General features: G+C 38.4%; 1 protein-coding gene across 1 annotated transcript in view; it reads right to left on the bottom strand.

Annotated features, from left to right (window-relative positions):
• The window catches only part of CNTNAP4 (contactin associated protein family member 4), a 245,985-nt gene that overhangs the window by 200,793 nt on the left and 23,127 nt on the right, over positions 1–22,065 (bottom strand). Inside the window, exon 2 of the mRNA XM_036346911.1 lies at positions 7,369–7,479. Coding sequence (XP_036202804.1) covers positions 7,369–7,479 — 111 coding nt within the window. The remainder of the gene's footprint in view (positions 1–7,368; positions 7,480–22,065) is intronic.

Raw genomic sequence — 22,065 nt, forward strand, 5'->3', positions numbered from 1 at the left:
GTTTGAGATGACTTAGGACAATCTGCCTCAAGGCACTCCACTACCTTGCTATTGAATCCATATCACTCACATGCTTTGAAAATTTCCATTATTAGAGTTAGAAAGAAAAGACGTTATCCATAGAATGTTTCAAATAAAAAAAGAGTTCATTGTCATAGAATTTAGAAATCCTCAAATTCAACCCCATACTTTCATAGGAAAGAGGAAAAAGAGAGGAAATATCATTTCCCCAAGGCCAACCACCATTTAGTATTATAATCTAGTTTTCATGATTCCAAAACCAGCATTTTTTATCACTATAAATAACTTAGCAGTGGCTCCTTGGCTCACTCACTCAGATTACATCATCAGACTGATTCAGAGCTAAACGAAATGTGCTATGGGGCAGACAAGGACGATGAAGGGTGAGATAGAGGGACTAGCCAGACATTGTCGAGAGACATTAGAAGAGGGTGGGACATGTCCTTAAGTAGCAGGAGCCAAGAGGGAGGGCAACACCCAAAGTAAGGAGAGAACCGAAAGGTCAGGTGGACAACCATCTCTGGTGTTAAATCAAATGAATCTTCTTCAATAGAAGAAAAGTGATTAAATATTAATCCCAGAAGTGACAGCAAACTCTCCTCTACTTTAATGAATAGAGGATATAAGCATATGGAGAAATGAGATGTAAGTCTTTACTCATTTTTATTTCACCTTCTCAAGGTTAGTACACAAAATATAATCTGGAAGCATGAGTGACACACCACTGACCATAAAATTGATTTCAACTTCATTCTCCACACCTTTATCAAAACGCTAGCAAGAAGTGAAATAAGTCTATCTGAGAAAAACAAATATCGCATGATCTTACTTATTTGTGGAATTTAATGAACAAAATGAATTGACCAACAAAATAAGACCTGAATCATGGAGGCATGGGATTGGGGGTATGAGAAGAGATATACCCAAATAACTTATATATTTATATGCATAGCCTGTGGACATGGGCAATAGGGTAGTGAAAAAATAGGAGGGTAGGTGGGGAGGATATATTTGTAATACTATCAACAATAAAAAATATATTTGAAAAAAACGTTAGCAAGTTTTTTAACTTCACAAACCAATTCCCAATGACTAAATAAGTAAAAGTATTTTCAATAAAACCATCAGATCACCCTAATTCAAAAACGTTGACTAAGGGTATTTAAGAACGTTTCTTCTTTACTGCAAGCTAATGATGAAAATATAAAATGTAACTATAAATCATTGACCCTGCTATGCTTTAAAATTAACCAGGAATAAATCAACTCTTCCTACCAGAGTTATGCAGAAGCCTGAATTCCCTGAGATTATCTTTGTGTAAACTAATGTATATATTTGGTCCTGTGAGGTTTGCTAAAAGGGGGTTAATTAGAAGGTCACACTTTGAAACTGTTTAACACTCTCCTGGGCCTGTGCTTTGGTAATACTCGTGACCACACCACAGCGCTGTGATCATTTTCAATAAGGCCAATAGCATTTCAGTACTTTCTTTATGCTTCCAATAGAAAATTAGGGAATTAAGACATAGAGGTTAAATATGTTTTCTGTCCTTAAAAGAGTAAGAAGTAGCAGGATTTAAACCCAGGAATGGTGAATGATCCCAGATATGTCTAATACCACAGCGTTTGTTCTTCACCTCAAATTGTATGATCCATGGGAGAGAATACATAAGCACAGCATTTTGGCTGAGGGTCAAGTGTGTTGGGGAAGCATGTGTTCTGTGACTATAAGGGTGACTCTCAGGAATCTGAGTGTTCAGGGATTTAGTTGGGTTTAAGAGCTCTCATTACAATTTTAGGAACTGTACATCTCCTAATCCCAGAGAGAAAGTAGGCCACGAGAAATAAAAATTAGGCAGAGCTAATAAGAAGTCATGTGCCATAGCCTGAATCAGCATGGAGGTGGGGACACTTGCAATTCAAGTGATTATTGAGGTGCCTTGGGCTTCCTCGGCACATTAGAGCCTAGGAGTGATGGGGAAGCAGTTGATATAGAAACATATTTCTCAAACAAGCTCTACAAGAACAGGCCTTCCCCAGTGCAGTAAACACTGTTCACTCCTCAAGCGGGGAAGCTTACCTGCCCCTTCTCTGGCCCCGGGGACCTATCAGGCACATTTCTGACCCACACCCACATGCTGATGAGGCACCTCACTACTTAGGCTTGAGTCTTTTTCAGTCCTGCACAAAATTCATCTCCTATTCTTCTCCTCTTGAAGAAAGTATTGGTTACTAAATATATTAATATTATTATTTTTTATTTTATCCATCACCATTTATCCCCCTTACACCTTCTTGCACCTCCACCCACCCATCTTGCCCCCCGCAATCACCATACTATTGTCCATGTCCATGAGTTTTCTCTGTTTTCTTTTTTGCTCCACCCCTCCACCACCACCCAGTCTCCCTTCCCCGAAGAGCTGTCAGCCGGCTAAGTCTGTCTCTATTTTGCTTGTTAGCTCAGTCTGTTCATTAGATTGCACATATGAGTGAAATCATATTGTACTTGTCTTTCTCTGACTGGCTTATTTCACTTAGCATAATGTTCTCCAGATCCAATCAGGCTGTCACAAAGGGTAAATAGTTCTTTCTTTTTTCTTTTCTTTTCTTTCTTTTTCTTTTTTCTTTTTTTTTTTTTTACAGCCCAGTAGTATTCCATTGTGTAAATGTACCACAGCTGTTTTATCCACTCATCTACTGATAGACACTTGGGCTGCTTCCAAATCCTGGCTACAATGAACATAGGGGTGCATATATTCTTTCGAATAAGTGTTTCTTAAATGCAAATTAAAATCACAATGAGATAACACCTCACACTATCATCAACACATCAACAAACAAGTGTTGGCAAGGATGTGAAGAAAAGAAAACCCTCATGCACTGTTGGTGGGAATGCAGATTGGTGCAGCCACTGTGGAAAACAGTATGGAATTGCTTCAAAAAAATTAAAAATGGAACTACTTTATGACCAGAGATCCTACTTCTGGGAATTTATCCGAAGAAACCCAAAACACTAATGTTATTATTTTTTAATGTAATAATTATAAAAGATTTCATGCAATATGTTTGACAGCAGGAAACATTCACCTCATCTGTTCTCTTAAGTACTGACATGCATCGTGCATATCTGGGGAATTTATCTTTGAGATTTTAATGTAAGCATAGTAGTTGTATGCAAACAAGTGCAATGATTTCGGGCAGAAAGAATCGCCAAATATTTCTTCATAGAATGTTATAATTATTCACAATAGAAGTATATCCAAGAATGAGAGCTCTTTGTGTTAATTAACTATACATGCTAATTTTGCTGCAAATAGATACTTGATTATAACAGCAGATTGTATATGCCTGGGAAAGCATTGTTCTACAAGCATTTAGAGTAGAAGGGTTTAGCTGTGGTTAAAAAAAAATAGATGATGGGAAAATACAGGAAATATTTTGATCTTTCAGAATAGATGAGAGAAAACAGGAATAGTTCAGAGATATTACGGGTTCAGTTCCAGACCACCACATAAAGCGAGTATCACAATAAGCGAGTTATAATCTTTTTGCTGGTGGAGGTCTTGCCTTCAATTTGTGAAAAACCCAACATCTGTGAAGTGCAATAAAGCACAGTATCCCTGTATTTGTCAGTTATGAAAGCAATCTGTTTTATACTTTAACACATGTACATATATTTGTTTATATTCCCACATATAAATATTTTATTTTTAATCTTATTTACTGCTTTATTATTTTACTTGTATACACAAGTATATCACTTTGCAATAACCCATTTCCAAGGTTTCCAAATACATTGGGATTATTTTGCAACCCCAGGAGCAGTTCTACATATATGGCTTCTTTAAATTCTCTTCTAAGAGCATACATTTGATAGACTATCAAATGGTGCACTGGAACCTGTTTGAATTCTACATCGACAATAATAAAAATTTAAGTTGTCCATTATATTTCAAACAATACTGAAACTACAACAATGGAAATATTATGTCAAGGTAGAGCAGGGGTCCTCAGACTTTTTAAACAGGGGGCCAGTTCACTGTCCCTCAGACCGTTGGAGGGCCGGACTATAGTTTAAAAAAAAACTATGAACAAATTCCTATGCACACTGCACACATCTTATTTTGAAGTAAAAAAACAAAACGGGAACAAATACAATATTTGTATTTGCATGTGGCCCGCGGGCCGTAGTTTGAGGACCCCTGAGGTAGAGGGAGATTAAGTTCTATTTTATAGCCAGGATTAGCAGTGATTGTTTTGTGATGTGTTGTTTATAGTTAAGTTTGGACTACACTTCTCTGAGCTATGGAGTCTGCCAGGTTTAAATTGAGATGCATCTTCCCAGTGCAAAGAGAGTAGGAAAAGAAGTTATTTACTCACTGGCACTTGTACTAGTTTCTCAGAGCTGCGGGAACACCATATACTAACTGGGCAGCTTAAAAGAACAGATTTTTTTCTCAGACAGTTTTGGAGGCTTATAGTCCAAAACCAAGGTGTCAGCAGGTTCACCTCTCTCAGCAGGCCTCAGAGAAGAATCCTTCCTTGCCTCTTCCTTGCTTCCAGTAGTTGCATGCAACACATGACTTTTTCTGGTTTGTAGCTACATCATTCCAATTTCTGCTTCTGTCTTCACTCTGCCTTCCATCTGTCTTTTCTATCCTTGTGTGTCTCCAATTCTCCTTCTCCTGATAAGGCCTTATTTGGAGCCCCCTCTAATCCGATAGAACTGTAACTTATATCTGCAGAGACCCTATGTGCAAATAAGATCACATTTATAGGGACCAAGTCAAGATGTGAAAGTTTCCTTTGAAGGACACAATTCAACCCACATTGGCACTCAAGTAAAAAATTTAAATTAACATACATAAAAAAAAAAAGATTCCTTTTTCTTCTTCCCTGCTAGCAGAAATAAGAACATGAAAACTTTTCCTGACTTCAGTCCCCCCTAGAGGGCCTAATCATTTTCATAGTTCCTACTGCACAGAGGGAAGGCAGTGGGCTATTGAACTTGGTTTCTCACTTCTTGTCTGCCAATCTTTGGCTCTAAGTTTTCCAGAGTCCACAGGAAAGAGGTCACCTTACCTGTGCTTGTAGGACAGTAGGGCCTTTAGTTGCTGATTCAGTCGATTTAATACATGACCTGCTAACTTGGCTGAATACCCTTCCATAGCCTGATCTAAACACTACAAGGAATGTTGCCATACTAGAAATAATATATAGACTTTAATAAATCACTCAAAATCTGACGTTCCTTTGTGAACGCTTCATGTAATTATGACGGGGGGGAAGAAAAACTAAATGTAAAAGAAAAATGTAATCAAGTAGGTTGACAACCAGCAAAAGATAATTAAAATGAGCCTGTTTTGTTTCTCTGTTTCATTAACATGCAAATGAGATTCATGAAGTTTGATATTGTGTTTCACCAAGAGCCATAGAAACGAATTAAGAATGAAAATGAGTCCCACTGATGGAGGTTTCTGATGAGTATGTGAATTAATGAAAAATATAATTTTACCCAATTAATAACTTATATATACTTTTTGTGATTTATTGAACCTCAACAAATGAAATAAAGATAGTTAAATTAAATTTTGTATCTCTTTCCAAGAGCCAGATCCTATGAAAGCTTTTATTACTCAAATGGAATGGTGGCCAATGTTAAACTCTGCTTTACTTTAAAGGAGCACAAGATGGACCTCATCCCAGAGCAGTGCTGTGACGGCAGCATTCCCACTGGGAAGACCTTGGGTACAGGGTCAGGATGCGCCTTCAGAGGGTTGAGGAAAGCTCACTTGCCTGTGATCAATAAGGGATTCAGAACTGAAAATAGGGAGAGATAGTCCAATGTGGCCAATAACTCTCACTACAAGGCAAATCAAAGTAAAAGGTTAACACAAAAATATTCAAGGTCTTCCCAATTCCCCATTCTACAAGGATCGCAGTGATTACTCTTGTTGACACTCTCACACTCAGAATCACACGTAGTTATGTCTATATAAAAGAAACACATTAGTAATTGTCTCAAATAATATGAGATAAAATTTTAAAATGAAATAAACTAAAATCTAAAATCATGTTCAATTGTTAGATATTTATAATGTGTACCAGATGACAAAACACAGACAGACACACACACACATGCATACATGATCTACTTGCTATGCCTAATGTTCAATGTACTCAAACATTAAACAGACCAAGGATAACATCAAGCAGTAAAATTAGAAGAGGTGGCTGACATATGGCATGCTAGAAGGGGATAATAAATGAGCAAATCACGGTTTTAATAATATATGATGTCAGTGTGCACTGCTTTATGGTTGTTCAAAATGTTTTCTGTGTTAGTATCACCATAGAATACATGCACAGATGGGTTTTGCCTTAACAGATTATGAAAAGGGACCACGATCATATTCTGTCCCCAAGTGAAGACTTTTGAAATTCTCTCTTATTTCTATAGCAAGTTGCCAATGAATTATATGCACTTTCCTTTAAATGAATTCGAGCAATTAAACACAACCTAACGGTCAACAGGAGAGCAAATCACATCATCCACATTGAGAAGGAAACACACTGAGAGTTTATTATTTTTAAATAACTAGTAACTTTTAAAAGTACTTCTTTTTGCAAACTTCCTTGCTTATCTTGAAACATAGGGCCAATGAAATTTTGATGGCTACTGTATACATAAGGATTGTAGCTTAAAAGAACTACAATAGGGTTACCTCCCATTGAGCCCATAAGTTGAAAAGATCATATGTCAAAAATGCATTTAATATACTTAACCTATGAACACATGGCTTAGCCTAGCCTACCTTAAACATACTCAGAACACAATATCAAAAAAATGGCTGGAACATAGTACACTATAGGGTATCAATTGTTTAAGCTTGTGATCACGTGTCTGACTGGGAGCTACGGCTCACAGCCACCACCCATCATCACTTGAGAGTGTGGTACCACATTATCCCTAGCTCAGGAAATGATCAGTGTGTATTGCTTTCGCATAAAGTCAAAAAATCCTAAGTCAAGCCGTTGCAAGTCAAGGACCATCTGTACTGTTGTAGAAAAGTTTATTTTATAGGGTATATAAAAAAGCTTGCCAGATTGAAGGAATTCAGCTCTTCAGGTGCTGAAATGATCATACAGGATTAAAAGGGATGCATCCCTCTGCCATGCCAGAACCAATCCTACACGTCATGTACATCACATGAGCTTCTACCATTTGCTTATTTAGAAATTTACTTCATTTACAACATATCATTTATACTGAGTTTATTAAAAGAGAACGGAAAATTAATGAGATTCATCATGATCCTCAGAGGGGAAGAAAAAGCAACAGACTTACCATCTCTTCGGTTTAGCCTTGCAAATCCAGGACCATGGCTGCTAGAGAGTTCGGATGAACTGCTGAACGAGGCCTGAGACAGGGCAGGCACCAGAGGCTCATCACAGTCATCTGCCAGGAGGAAAAAATCCATCCGGATTAGTACAGTGCTGACAGCTTTCCTGGCTTCAATAGGTAAGAAAAACAAACAAACCAAACAAAATAAGAAAAACTAGAATCTATAACAATATGCCCTTTGCTTATACACAGTCCTCTCATGCAGGCCTACTAAGTTCAATAAGAAAAGAAAAAAACTTAAAGACAAGAGAATATGAAAAAAGAGAAGGCAAACTTCATAGAAATGACAAAATAATATAATACCTTCAAGTAGAAAAGTTTTACTTAAACAAGAAACAAAAATACCCAATCAGTATACCTAAATTTATAAATATACTTATTAAGGAAAGATTTCTAAATTTAACTATATAAAAATTAAGAACTTATGATGGCCAAAAGTTACGTAAAATGAAAAGAAATATACCAACACATAGAAAATACTTGCAAAACATTATACAATTTGTATTCCAAATTAAGGAAAACAAAATAAAATAAAGAAAAATAAAAACTACCTTTAAATCTGTTAGAAAACACATCAGGAAAAAAAATGGCACAAGCCAAAACCAGAGAGATCACCAAACCGAACCAATATAAACTGATTTTCAAGCTCATCAGAAAAAAAGAAGTGTAAATCAAGACTGCAGTTAGATACTATTTCACAGATGTTAGATTAGCAAGATTCCAGAAGTCTGACAACACCGGATCATCCAGACCAGGGGTCCTCAAACTTTTTAAACAGGGGGCCAGTTCACTGTCCCTCAGACCGTTGGAGGGCCGGACTATAGTTTAAAAAAAAAACTATGAACAAATTCCTATGCACACTGCACACATCTTATTTTGAAGTAAAAAAACAAAACGGAAACAAATACAATATTTGTATTTGCATGTGGCCCGCGGGCCGTAGTTTGAGGACCCCTGAACAGTGTGGGCCTAGAGAAGCTCCAAAGGACTCCTAGTGGGACTGCAAATTTGAGCAACTACTTTTAAAAAACAATTTGTCCACTTTAACCTTCCATACCCCATGTTCCACCAAATCCACTGACAGGTCCTCCTGGAGAGAGTGTCCCTACAATGAATCACTGCTCTCCAGACACTCCGAGATCTTACTCACAGACACAATACAAAAACAAGTATTTCCTGTATTCCATGAAAAGAAAAAGGTTGGGAAGCAGTGACCTATAGAAACTCTCGCATTTGTACACCAGAAGACATGTGCAATTTCTAGCAACATTGCTCATCATAGCAAAAAATCGTTAGCAATCCAAACATCCAAATACCAAAGAACAGATCAATAAAGCTTAGTACTTTTCATAATGGAATAACATTCAACAGTAAAAAGGAACTATACCAATACACACACACACCCACCAAAAAAAAAAAAAAAAAAAGTAGGATCTTAGAAACAAAAAGTTATAGAAGACCATACAACATGTTTCATAGTCTTGAGAATCTTAAAAACAAGCAAAGCTAAGTAATATTTGTTTGGGGACATATATGATTTAAAAAAATCTATTAATGAGACTTGACTCAGGATGGTAAACACAGTACAATATACATATGATATATTACAGAATTGTATACCTGAAACCTATATAATTTTATTAACCAATGTAACTCTAGTAAATTCAAGAAAATATTTTAAAAACTTAAAAATAAAAAAAGTTCAAATAAATGAGAAGCATAAAATTTAGGATAGTGGTTAATTCTAAAATAAGGCAATATATGCATATATAAATATGCTAAAAGAATACATAGGAAGGTATATGCATGTCTATTATCTATCCTTTCATGTGTATCACATATAAAATTTAAAAATAAGACACAAAGGGATAGGAAAAATGTAAGAATAGGATCATGTGGACCATGATATCCATACATGCTTATTTTATTCAGCTGTCTTCATTCTATGCAAAGTATCTGTCTTTTATTTTATACAGTTATTAAGTTGTTGCCATTTTTGCTCTAATCAGAAAGTATTTGGGATGTAATACATACTGGTAATTTAAAATCATGCAAGGTTACTGTCCCAAGTTTTAATCAGTAATAAGCAATTTAATTTAAATTAAATTAAAAATTATCTAGCAGTGGTTCTCAACCTTCCTAATGCCGTGACCCTTTAATACAGTTCCTCATGTTGTGGTGACCCTCAACCATAAAATTATTTTCGTTGCTACTTCATAACTGTAATTTTGATACTGTTATGAATCGTAATGTAAATATCTGATATGTTCTATGTGTTTTCTGATGGTCACGACCCACAGGTTGAGAACCACTGATAGAGCATTCTGAAATTTTATGAAATTTATTCTGCTTGGACATAATTTTTTTAATGATCACTAGCAGTTTTATTGCTTAAATATTCAAAGTATAACATTTTTCTGCAGTTCTGCTATTTGAAATAGTGTTTTTCTTTAAAGCTAAATATTTAAAGTATAAGTGATAAGTAAAAACTTACCAACTTAACATTTAAATGCCTTTCAGAAGAATTTGCCTAAGATAGCATTTTATTTTTTAAGATCGTCTCATTTTCATTTGAAGTTTACTTTTTCTTCTTTCACACCTTAAATTCTTTAGCTAACTCTTATGACAGATTTGATAACTGGCCCACAGGTCCTGCATGTCTATTGATTGGCTGAAATAGCTGACACTGTCAATCTAGTTGTAATTCAAGTATTAAGGAGTGCCGACATTAAAAGACATACAATCCAGGGAGTACTGGAGGAAATTCTGATTATGCCCAATCACAAGCAAAATGCTTAAGTACACTGTGGAAACTAAGACCTGGGTGTTTGCATGTACAAGTGAGTGCATTATCTATACCGGGGAGAGGGTGCACATGTGTGTGTTTACCAGGAGTACAGTCATTTTTGAATTATTATTAGTATTTGGGTCAGAATGAGACAAAGGTATTTAACTGAAATTCACAATCAATTATGCAGATTCAAATAAATGTTTTGGATGTAAAATGTCTCTACTGCAATCCATCCCTCTAGAAGGCATATATTTATTGCTCATTTGTTTTGCCACTACAAACTGAGGATGAATCCTGTCCTATTTTTAGCTAAAAAAAGAATGGTGTTAAAATAAGAGAGTGTTTATTCCATTTGTGGGGAGAGGGACATGTGATATGGGAAACAGATGGGGTGCTGATAGGGGGCTCCTGATGTTTGGTAACATTTTAGTTGTTGGTCTGAGTGACGTGACATGGCATTATGTTTTTTACCATGAGCTTATACACTTCCCCACAATCTGCTGTACACTATTTAGCAACAAAATATTCTAAAATTATTCTTACATAAAACTTAAATAATTGGCACACTAGCACACGCTCCGTGAGTGCTCTTGTGCTAAGAACAACCATTTGACATACGGTATCTTTACCCCTCCTCTTTAAGGGTCTAATATTATTTTTATGTTACAGATGAGGTAACTGAGACACAGGAGTTTGGTCAATTTGCCCCTCTCATTGGCGTGGGGCCATAATATTTACAAACTGCATTGGGGTCTAGAATCCAGTATGCAAGGACACACAGTGAACACAATGATGATTTCTTTAGGTTTGGAGTGTAGGAATTTCATCAGATACCTTAATAACGTGAATAAAATATCTCTCAAAAAGTTGTGTACTCCAATTCCAGGTGTGCCAAGCTATTTGTTTAACCTTCAATAGTCTTGACACTGGGAAGTGGGGGGTCTCAGACAGCAATAATGAGTCTGGTGTGAGTAAAAGGAATATTTCCCTCTAGACATTAATGAAATGAAATTCTGAAGTGTCAGTCTCCAGTGAATTTAATTCCAGAAAACCAGTTTTCTCCGGCTGCACCAATAAATACATTAAAACGCAGGCCCTGGTCATGGAAAGCTGAGAACCACAACCGGGGGTGATTTTGCCCCAGGGGACACCGAGCAATTTCTGGAGACACTCTGGTCATCACAACTTGGAGGCACGACTGGAATGTGGGGGTGGAGGCCGGGGTACTGCTGGACATCTCACAGTGCAGCAGCTGAGAAGCCTACTCTACACTCACTTTACCCTGGGTGTCAAAACAACCCAGGAAACTAGTCTTCTGAACTCACCTTTCAGTGAGCACTCTCAGCTTCCTCTCAAATTTCAGTAATTATTAGCTCTAATTTACAGCTTTTCAGAATGCATCTAATCATTATTCAGAGTGCATAAATATATAGGCATTTAAGTCAGGAACTTTTCTAATCTGAAATAACATACTATTTCAGTTCAAAACATAATTGTTTTGCCTTTTTTAATAAAGTACTATATCAGATCTTTGTTCTTTGCCAGGGACATATATAGGTACATGTATTACATATATATTAGTATACATATATTATATTATATATTAAATGTGTGTATGTATAATATTTGTATCTGTGTTAAAATCATATAATACATATATACATACATGTACACATGTATTATAACATACATATACACACATGTATATTTTATTATAATGCAAACATCCTATCTAATAAAAGAGAAACATGGTAATTAGCTGTTCAGCCGCTACCCTTCCCATTGGCTAATCAGTGAGATATGCAAATTAACTGCCCACCAAGATGGCGGCTGGCAGCCAGGCAGCTGACGTGAACAGAGAGGCTTGCTTGCTTCAGTGACGGAGGAAGCCAAGCTTCCCCGCAGCCTTGCCGGCCTCTGAGTTGTACTCTAAGCAACATTGTAACAAATACAGAAGCTAAACAAAACCCCGGGCTTCAGCCAGCAGGACCGCAACATTGTTTCAAATACAGAAGGTAAACAAAAGCCAGAAACCTGCTTTCAGCAGTGGAGGTCTCATAGCTGGAGCCGAGCCTCAGAGCTAAAGCTGGGCCAGAATTAAAAAAAAGGAAAAAAGGACAGGTTGGGAGCTTCAGTCACCTGCCAGCCTGAAAACGGACCTCAGCCCCTCACCCAGGCTGGCCAGGCACCCCAGTGGGGACCCCCACCCAAAAGGGGGTGTGACCAGATGCAAACAGCCATCATCCCCTCACCCAGGCTGGCCAGGCACCCAAGCCGGACCCCCACCCTGAAGGGGGTGTGACCAGATGCAAATAGCCATGATCCCCTCACCCAGGCTGGCCAGGCACCCAAGCGGGACCCCCACCCTGATCCAGGACACCCGTCAGGGCAAACCAGCCGGCCCCCACACGTGCACCAGGCCTCTATCCTATATAGTAAAAGGGTAGGTAATATGTCTCCCAGCACCGGGATCAGCAGAGCAGCAAGGCCTCCCAGCACCGGGATCAGCGTGACAGGGGGCAGTGCCCAAACCCCCTGATCGCCCTGCAGCTCTGTGTGTGACAGGGGGTGGGGCCACAACCTCCCTATCCGCCCTGCTCTGTTCGTGACAGGGGAAGGCGCTCCAACCCCCCAATCGGCCCTACCCTGAGCGTGACTAGGGGTGGCATCGCAACCTCCCGATCCACCCTGCTCTGTGCATGACACGGGGCGGCGCCCCAACTCCCCAATCAGCCCTGCTCTGAGCCCGACCAGGGGCTGCACCTAGGGATTGGGCCTGCCCTCTGCCACCCGGGAGCAGGCCTAAGCCAGCAGGTCGTTATCTCCCGAGGGGTCCCAGACTGCGAGAGGGCACAGGCCAGGCTGAGGGACCCCCTCTCCCCCCGAGTGCACAAATGTTTGTGCACCGGGCCTCTAGTTATTACATAATAGCATATACATAGATACATATTATAATATATAGTATAAAAGTAATACCACATATTTTACTATAGTATATATGTGTTATATGTACAGTACATATGTACAGTATTCAATATATGTGATTTACATATGTAAATATATAATGTACCCACCCCTACAAGTCTCCAAAGTACTGCTCACGATATAAGCTGCCAAGTAGGGGGACCCTGGGCCAAACGTGGAGTGGGGAGGCTGGTCCTGGACCCTCTCCCTCTGCAGCCTCCTTCTCTCACCTGAACAGATGTGCAGCTCAGGCTGTGGATCCTACCTCTCCTCCAGTTCTCTCCTAGTATTGCAGCCCACTCACCCCTCTCCTCTTCCTGCATATCACCTGCAAGTATATACCACTTGCTCAGGTGCCGTTCAGCTTTTGCTCTGTGTTGGCAGGCACAAAGGCCCCTTGCTCCCAGCTCCCCTCTGCTATCTTTTGATACCAGAAGATAAGTTTCTAAATTGCTGGAGTAAAATGGAAATTCTTTGCTACCCTCTCCAACTTTTAGGATGGGCCTCTGGGAGACTGAGGACTTCATGGCTACCAGTGTTGCTTATCGCTTATCGTACCCCTACCACCTCCACATGGGAAGGACAGGGCTGCCTACCTCCCAGAAAGAGAGCTCTGGCCCAAATCTGGTTTCCAGGAGAAGAGAATGGAGGGGCCTGGACTGCTTTCCTGCAGGTTTCTAGCTGCCGCACTACGTGCTGGGACTTAGCTCCCACTCTCCCCCACCCCTCACCCAGCTGCACAGCCCCAACGCAGAACCGAACCAGGTGGAGCTTGATAAACCTTAATAAAGAAGGAACCTTGACCAGGGGCAGGCGGCACATTCTAGGTAAAAGGAGCTCAGGAGAGCCTGCAGACTCCATCACTAGTGGAATTTGAAAATACAGTCATCAAGGAGAAAGGCTGGTACAATTCAAAATGGTAGCAGGGAATGTTTTGTTAACCAGTGTTTGTTTGTTTTCTATTAGAGGAAGAAATGAACATCTCTCTTACTACTCTATGCTTTTCCAAAATCCTATTACTTTTTGTTCACGTCTTTTCATAGTTATATTAGGATTTCCACATTAACCTTGATATACAGTTGAAAATGTGAAACTATAGTTTTTGGCCTTTTTCATTTAAAAAAATCTATACACTGATTACATATGGAGAATTTCATTGAATTCTGTTAGAATATTCATATACTTAGAGGGGAAATGACCTAACTTGTGCTGAGACGTTCTCTCTCTCTCTCTCTCTCTCTCTCTCTCTCTCTCTCTCTCTCTCTCTCTCTCTCTCACACACACACACACACACACACACACACACACACACACTACAGCTTTCAGGTCAATAACTCAGAAAACTCGCCATTTACTCTTCATGTAAGAGAAAAGCCATTGTCATTAAAAAGACAATGATAAATTAGATCTCTGGCAAACTGTGTATGTGAAAATTTTCAATAGCCTTTTATAAATAGAGATGCAAGCTTATATTGAAAGTATTTTAATATAGCTCTATCAAAAGTAATTTAATTTTTTTTACAAAGGGATTTAATGCATAATTCTCAAGTAAGTAAAAGCTGTTCAGTTTTTAATAAAAGTAATTCAATTTTCTTAATCTCTGTGTAATATTACCTGTACTAAGATAATGGGTATATATTATTGGCTGTTTATGTCCTCAGTGCTTTACATGTATTAACACATTTGATCCTGACAAATATGCTATACTATTTGATACTATTAACTCCACTGGAAAATTAAAGAGAAAGGGACACAATGGTTAAATAATTTAACCAAGGGCACAGAGCTCATATTCTGAGCCAGTACACTGTTGAAATAAGAACAGTACTAGGCATCTAAAATATACTTGGTGAAGGCCTGGGAGGGAGCGTGGGGGGAATTCAATGGGGAGGGGGGCCATCTGTAGTACTTTAAACAAGAAATATAAATTTAAATAAATAAAAAAATAATAAATATGCTTGACAATAAAAAAGGCTGATTTTCAGTAGCATTCTGCTTAGTTGCCAATGAGTAACAACAACCTCTGTTTTTTGGAAGACTTGCATGCCTCCTAATGAATCATGTTTCCCACAGAAATATTCATTGGAGAAGGACAGGATAAGCTAGGATACATCACAAACATGCTTTAAATCTTTAAAAATTCTATATACTAGAGGCAGCAATGGGACCATTGATAGGGAGCTTTGGAAATGTTAGAATCTCAGTCTATTCAGAAAACAAATAAAGTTTATTTAGACCTAGTCCAATATTCCATTGATGGATTCAAGATTAATGAATGACCTTCCCTTCAAGAAATCTATTTCCTTGAACAAAATGTTTTATTCCAATCTATATTATTGAAATTGTCATCCAGTTGAAACTGTAAATCATCAACTAAGAAAGAATGGAATTATGCTAACAAATATAAAAAATATTGTGCAAAGGTCAAATTTCATCCAAGAGTTAGGCAACAATATTGTTCTCTAACCCTAAACCAAGTCTGAGTTATTTTTACAAATTATGCAGGTCTAGTTTCAGGATCCATGGAGTCCCATCTCCATGCCCAGGCATGACACATGTCCCTGGTGCACCTCTGACTCCTGCCCAATGAGAGATTGAATATGCAAATGGACAACAGCCAGACTTCATACAAAAACAGAACTCAGGATCATAACGGGCAACTACCAGCTCGGGAAGCCAACCTATGATCTAGTAGCCAGCCCAGAGAGTCAGACAATAACCCCTGTAGCAATTAGCTCAAAACAGCTAGGACTTGGTTAATAATTTGTACCCCTGCTTTCATCCCTCAATCAGAGCATACAGAAGCCTTCCCCTTTTTCCCATTATAAAGTTTTCCCTGGCCCTTGCCCACCAGTGAGTCTCTGTCAAACACAGTTGATGGTGGCTGAATCCCTTGCTATAGTGACCTCTAAACAAATAGCTTTTGCTTGTTCTAATTTGGATGGGTCTTCATTTATTTCTATGCTAATAAGCTCTTCCCAACTCTGTAGGCTCACCCTCACAATTGTAACCCCCAAGGCATTGACTCAGCATGTCAAAGAAAGTCCATCCTAAGTATCTACAGAAGACCCAAGTATGTTTGAAACGCAGCAGCATCCTCCTGATTTAAAAAAAAAAAATCTATGGATTAGCTCTAGGTTGTCACTTCTGTGGAAGGTGCACTTTGAGTAGTTCATCCTAGTTAATCAGGATGGAAATAGCTAGAACAAATTACTGATTCTATCTAGGATGAATTACTGATTCTAAGGAGAATGACATGGGGGAAGATTTTAAACTTGCCCTTTCCAGGTCATTCAGCCTTACTTTGTCTATGGTGTAGTTTTGCCAGGACTATGCTGGTTTGGAAATCACCAAAATAGATCTGCAAATTAATTTCTAGCCAGTGCTCCTTTCTTAAATGCCTTTATACTTTTCATACTGTTTCATGAGGCTTTTTAAAGATTAAAGAAATGGTTACTGTGTCACACCCCACCTCTTTCTCCCAATGTATCTATGTCAATTGACAGTGTGTGGAGGCAGCTGATGCACAGTGACATTCTGGTAAGAAAAAAAGAATATATATTAAGAACCAGTGATGATACCACTGGGCTTGAATAAAGTATAATTTTTCATGAAAGCAGGTGACAAAATATGGGCCTTTCCTGATTTTATCTCTGATTATTATATAAAATAACCTTTAACTCAATTAAATACCATTGAGTACAAACTACTGTTAAATTCTTTACCTTCTTTAAGTATTAACTTGAGATTGACATAAAAATTAACATTCACTTGAGGATACTAGCTTAGATATATTAAATAAGGATGAACTTCTAACTTTGTCAATCAGTAACTTAAATCTAAAAAAATAACATATTGCTGCAACTTAAAACAAGTAAATATTTATCAGTATGTTTTTCTAGAGCTAAGCTAAAAGGCAAGAGCGATTTTCTAGTTGTCAAGTAATTCATTTTAGCTGCAGCCTGTAAGTTTCTATGCATTTTCTCCTATATAAGACTATATATATATAGTTATATATGTAATTGTTAATACTATGGTGTTAACGGGATAAGCTTTCACTTGGAGGCAAACACTGGCTTCTGTGTCCCAAGTTGGAAGAGCTTTCCCAATTAATCTTCACAATTAATGGATTAATGGGAAGGCAGTTAACTTTTAATGACAGCACAGCCAGCGGCTGATTGATTTTAGAGGTTTAATGGCAACTATTTAAAGTCCAGATATTAGGACAAGAAGACCTACAAATTCACCAAACAAAATCAAGCAAAGGTAAAGAGGTGGAAGAAATAATTAAAAAGTAAAGAGTATGGCAGCTCTGGGAATCTGCACATGTTGCAGACCGTTACTGGCAGATAAAACGGCCACAGGGACATCACGATGAGGACCTTTAAGACCTGGACATATATCTTCAATCAGCTCCTTTTATGACCAACTCTACATGTCAGAATGGACTTTTGATTAAAAAGAACTTGAAGAGAAACTTTAATAATCATAATACTCAATAATTCAAATAATAAGATTGTAGAATGTCAGATGTTTAATGCAGTGATATAAAGGGATTTTTTGTGGAATGGAAGTGGGGAGAGGTTTAGAACATTAATAGGTATATAAATTGGATAAGATAAAGTATGCTGTGAGTTAATAAAAATGAAGCCCAATTTAAAGAAAGCTCTCTTGTAAGGTTAAAAACTGATCATAAAAAAATGATGAATACAAATTAAAATGATGTCCACCAAACATGGGGCATATGCCATTGACAATTTAAACACATAATGACATACAGTTAAACAAGAAAAAGGATGAAAGACATAGAAAATAGTATGTACAAATGAGTCCAATGAGCTCTGTCTTCATTAGCTCATACAAAGATTCTGGAATGTCTACAGTTTAAACTCATGGGTAAGCATTTATGGGATCCCTCCATTTATTGCAAATACCGTAGATTAAATTGACTTTAAGTCTCTGATAAAAGAACTAAAGTCAAATGGAAATGGAGACATGTCTTTAAAATAAAATGGGTTTAAATGTATAGTATAAATAATGTTTCTTCTCTCTTTTTCTTCTTCTTTAACAGGTTCATGTGAAAAATCTTGAGTGATTACTGTAGACCACAGCTTGTTTTTCATAGCCCAGGCATAGAGGCAGAGGAAATACATGGCTGCTGTATTAGTTTGCTGTTGCTGATGTAACGAATTACTACAAACTTAGGGTCTTAAAGCAACACAAATTTATTATCTTTCAGTTCTGGATGTCAGAAATCCAAAATTACTTTCACTGGGCTAAAGTCACAATGTCAGCAAGGCGACGTTGCTTCTGGAAGCTCCAGGGAAAGAACAACCTGTTTCTTTCCCTTCTCCAGCTTCTAGAGGCTGACCTCATTCCACAGGACCCTCTGATATCTGCTTCTATCCATTATATCTCCTTCCCCGACTCTCCTGGGGCCCTCTTTACCTTCTAAAGATTCTTGTAATTTCACTGGACCCACCTGGGTAATTCCAAGGATCGGGATGTGGACATCCATAGGAGGCCATTACTCTGCTTACCAGAGTTACCAACCTATAGAATCAATAAATGAATTTTTTTTCCAGATTCTGTGGCTCAAAATATTGCCCACTGTTATGAGTAAGTCATTGAGTTAGAAATGGAATTCATATTATGATTATAATTTCAGATATACAACACAATATCATTCCCAAAGTCACCTGGAAGATTATCCCAAAGGTCATGTATCATGGAAATGTACACATGTAACCTATGTAATCTTAATTAACCAACTAGAGGCCTAGTTCATGCACTGGGGGGGAAAGGGGTCCCTCAGCCCGGCCTGCGACTTCTCACAGTCTGGGAGCCCTCAGGGGATATCCGACTGATGGCCCTGCCCCCCGCCTACCCCACCCCCAATCGCCCCTCCACCGCTGTTGGGCATAGCAGCCCCCTGATCACCATCCCCTCCCTCTGCCCACTGGCACGCACCTTGGCTGGCCTGGCACCACCTGCTCACCAGCCCTGCCCCCACTCACCAGTCATTCTGCCATTCAGTCGATTTGCATATTACGCTTTTATTATATAGGATGTCATCTCAATAAATTTAATAAAAAGAAAAATAAATTTTAAAAATGATTATCCCAATCCTCTTCTCAATGCATGGAGCTGAGACATGAGGATATGCTTAGAGAGAGGAAGGGAGAGAGAAAGAGAAAAACACTGATGTGAGAGAGAAACATCAGTCAGTTGCCTCCCATACATGCCCCAACTGGGAATCTAACCTGCAACCTAAGTATGTGCTGTGACAGAAATCGAACTGGCAACCTCTGGTGTATGGGATGATGCTCCAATCAACTGAGCCACCCAGCCAGGGCTCTGCTCTCTATTTTGACCACTTGCTTCTTCTCCAAGTCTCAGACATGGCTCCCCATTCTCTATGATACACCTCCAAAGAGTCAGCACAATCCCATCCCTCTGAAAGGTCCCAACTTGAGCAGAACAGGCTTCTATTATTACAGCACCTTGCAGGTGGTCTGAGTTTCTACTTGTTGGGATGAATGTGTCTGGAGGGTCGGCATCATTTGCTAATTGTCACTTCACACAGAAGATAGAACATAGCATAGCATAGTGATTACAAGTTTAGCTTCAAAGCCATCCTCCATGGGCTCAAGTTCTAACTCTGTGAATCACTAACTGCTCTTCAGAACTTTATTAAACTGCTTTCCCCCATCTCTAAGTGATAATAATGTTCATACTAAGGTAAGCAGAGCTTTCTGAAAATTAAATGAATTAGCATATAAAGAATACTGGTACCGAGAGTATAGTAAATATTATGCAAGTGTCTGTAATTGCAACCTTAAGTGGTTATTATTCGAAATACAAAAAAAAAAATCAAGACTTGGAACTGAATAAAATTTAACTTGATATCTCTTATAAAATCTTATTATAAGAATTATCCCTTGAGAATGAGAAAAAAAAGAGAAGGCAGCATTTAGCATGCCTAACCACATTGTTATCCATCCCTCTAAAAGAAAATTGGCACAGAATTATTAACCTTAAAAAAAAGGAAGTAAAATGTCCTTGTGATGCATTCTTTTCCTATTAAGGAATACTTTCTAATGCACCAACAGGCCATATTTTTTCTTTTATCTCTTGGGCTTTAGAGTAGTTTCATTTACTCCAGAAAAACAGAATTGAAGACTGCACATAATGCAGAAATTGAGCAGCCATGATTCATAAGGAAAGTGAAAAGAGAACATGGGGGCATCTCTTCATTTGGGCACCTTGATGCTGTAGTAATAAGAATGGTCAGAGCATTCATGCTATGCTCAGCTAAGTCATGTGTGCATGCAGTACAGCAACAATGACCTCCTAACTGTGTGCCATTTCCATTAACTGGTAGTTTCAGCCTGAAATTGCCATGTTTTAGACTTTGATTCCTGGAGGGAAAATTGGGTAAGCCTCAATTCAATGCCTATTCTAGTCATATTAGATGATATTTCGACATTTGTGAACAAATACTCGATTTTATTACTAAATTATTTTGAGAGTTCTTATTTATATCTCAAAATATCACACTCAAAGATGAAGGCTGAAATGTTTCATAGTGATAGGGAATTTTTCTGCAGATAAATGCATTTTAGTAGTGAATCCATAAAGCTATTTTAATGAACAGCTATTTCCAACTAAGGGTGGGAACTAAGCCAATTAGAAATAACGAGCTTCTCTGAGTAACAACATGAAATTAAATGGAGGATATTTCCATTTCATTGCCTAAATTGTTGTGTTTGATTTTGTAATCAAGCAAGAGACAAGTTCTGTGGACTTAGGGATGGGGGGATATTTCCACCTTGATTTTGGCAATTTAGTTAAAAGCAAGCTGAGCAGGTATGAGTTATCCAGAGAACAGGTGATCTCTGGAAACTCATTCTTTCCAACAAAACCACACCTTTACCAAAGAACCACCACTATTTCAAGGACACTTGGAAGTTTCCAGCCCCTCATCTCCTTAAATATAGGTAACATCATGGCACAGGCCCCAGAGCCAAGTGTGTGAGCCCTCAGTAGGCAGAATTCTAAGATGACTCCAAGAGTCCACCCCTTGCAGACATTTTGTAGAACCCCTTCCCCTCGAGTAAAGGCAAAACCTGTGAATACAATGGGCTATCACTCCTATGATTACATTACATGGCAAAAGCAGTTTTGCTGATGTAGTTAATTAATTAAGATCCCTGGTTTAGTTGACCTTTAGATACTGAAAGGGGAGATTATCCTGAGTGAACATCACCTAATCAGGCAAGCCCTTCAAAAAGTCTTAAAGGTCAAAGACACAAAGAAGTAAGAGAAGACATGAAGCATGAGTGAAGTGGCTCCTATTGGCCTTGAAGGAGCAAACTTCCATGTTGTAGAGAGGGCCAGATGGCAAGAAATGGTGGGGGGCCTCGAGAAGCTGAGAACAGTCACAGATTTACAGCAAGCAAGAAATTGAGGGCCTCAGCTACACAGAGATAAACCAGCGGTTCTCAACCTGTGGGTCGCGACCCCTTTGGGGGTCAAACGACCCTTTCACAGGGGTCGCCTAAGACCATCGGAAAACACATATATAATTACATATTGGTTTTGTGATTAATCACTATGCTTTAATTATGTTCAATTTGTAACAATGAAATCGGGTGTCACCACAACATGAGAAACTGTATTAAAGGGTCGCGGCATTAGGAAGGTTGAGAACCACTGATCTAAACTCTGCTAACAAACATGTCAGTTCTCTCCAAGCCTTAGATGAGATGGTAGGCTGCACCTTAACATTTCTAGGTCCTTCATCTCTTTTTAAAACAATTGTAACACTCCCAACAACCTAGTAACATTCCTTTGTGACTAAACCAAATACTGGTTAGTCTTTT

This window comes from Myotis myotis, unplaced genomic scaffold (genome assembly GCF_014108235.1).
Source record: "Myotis myotis isolate mMyoMyo1 unplaced genomic scaffold, mMyoMyo1.p scaffold_m19_p_19, whole genome shotgun sequence".
Taxonomy (NCBI): Eukaryota; Metazoa; Chordata; class Mammalia; order Chiroptera; family Vespertilionidae; genus Myotis; species Myotis myotis.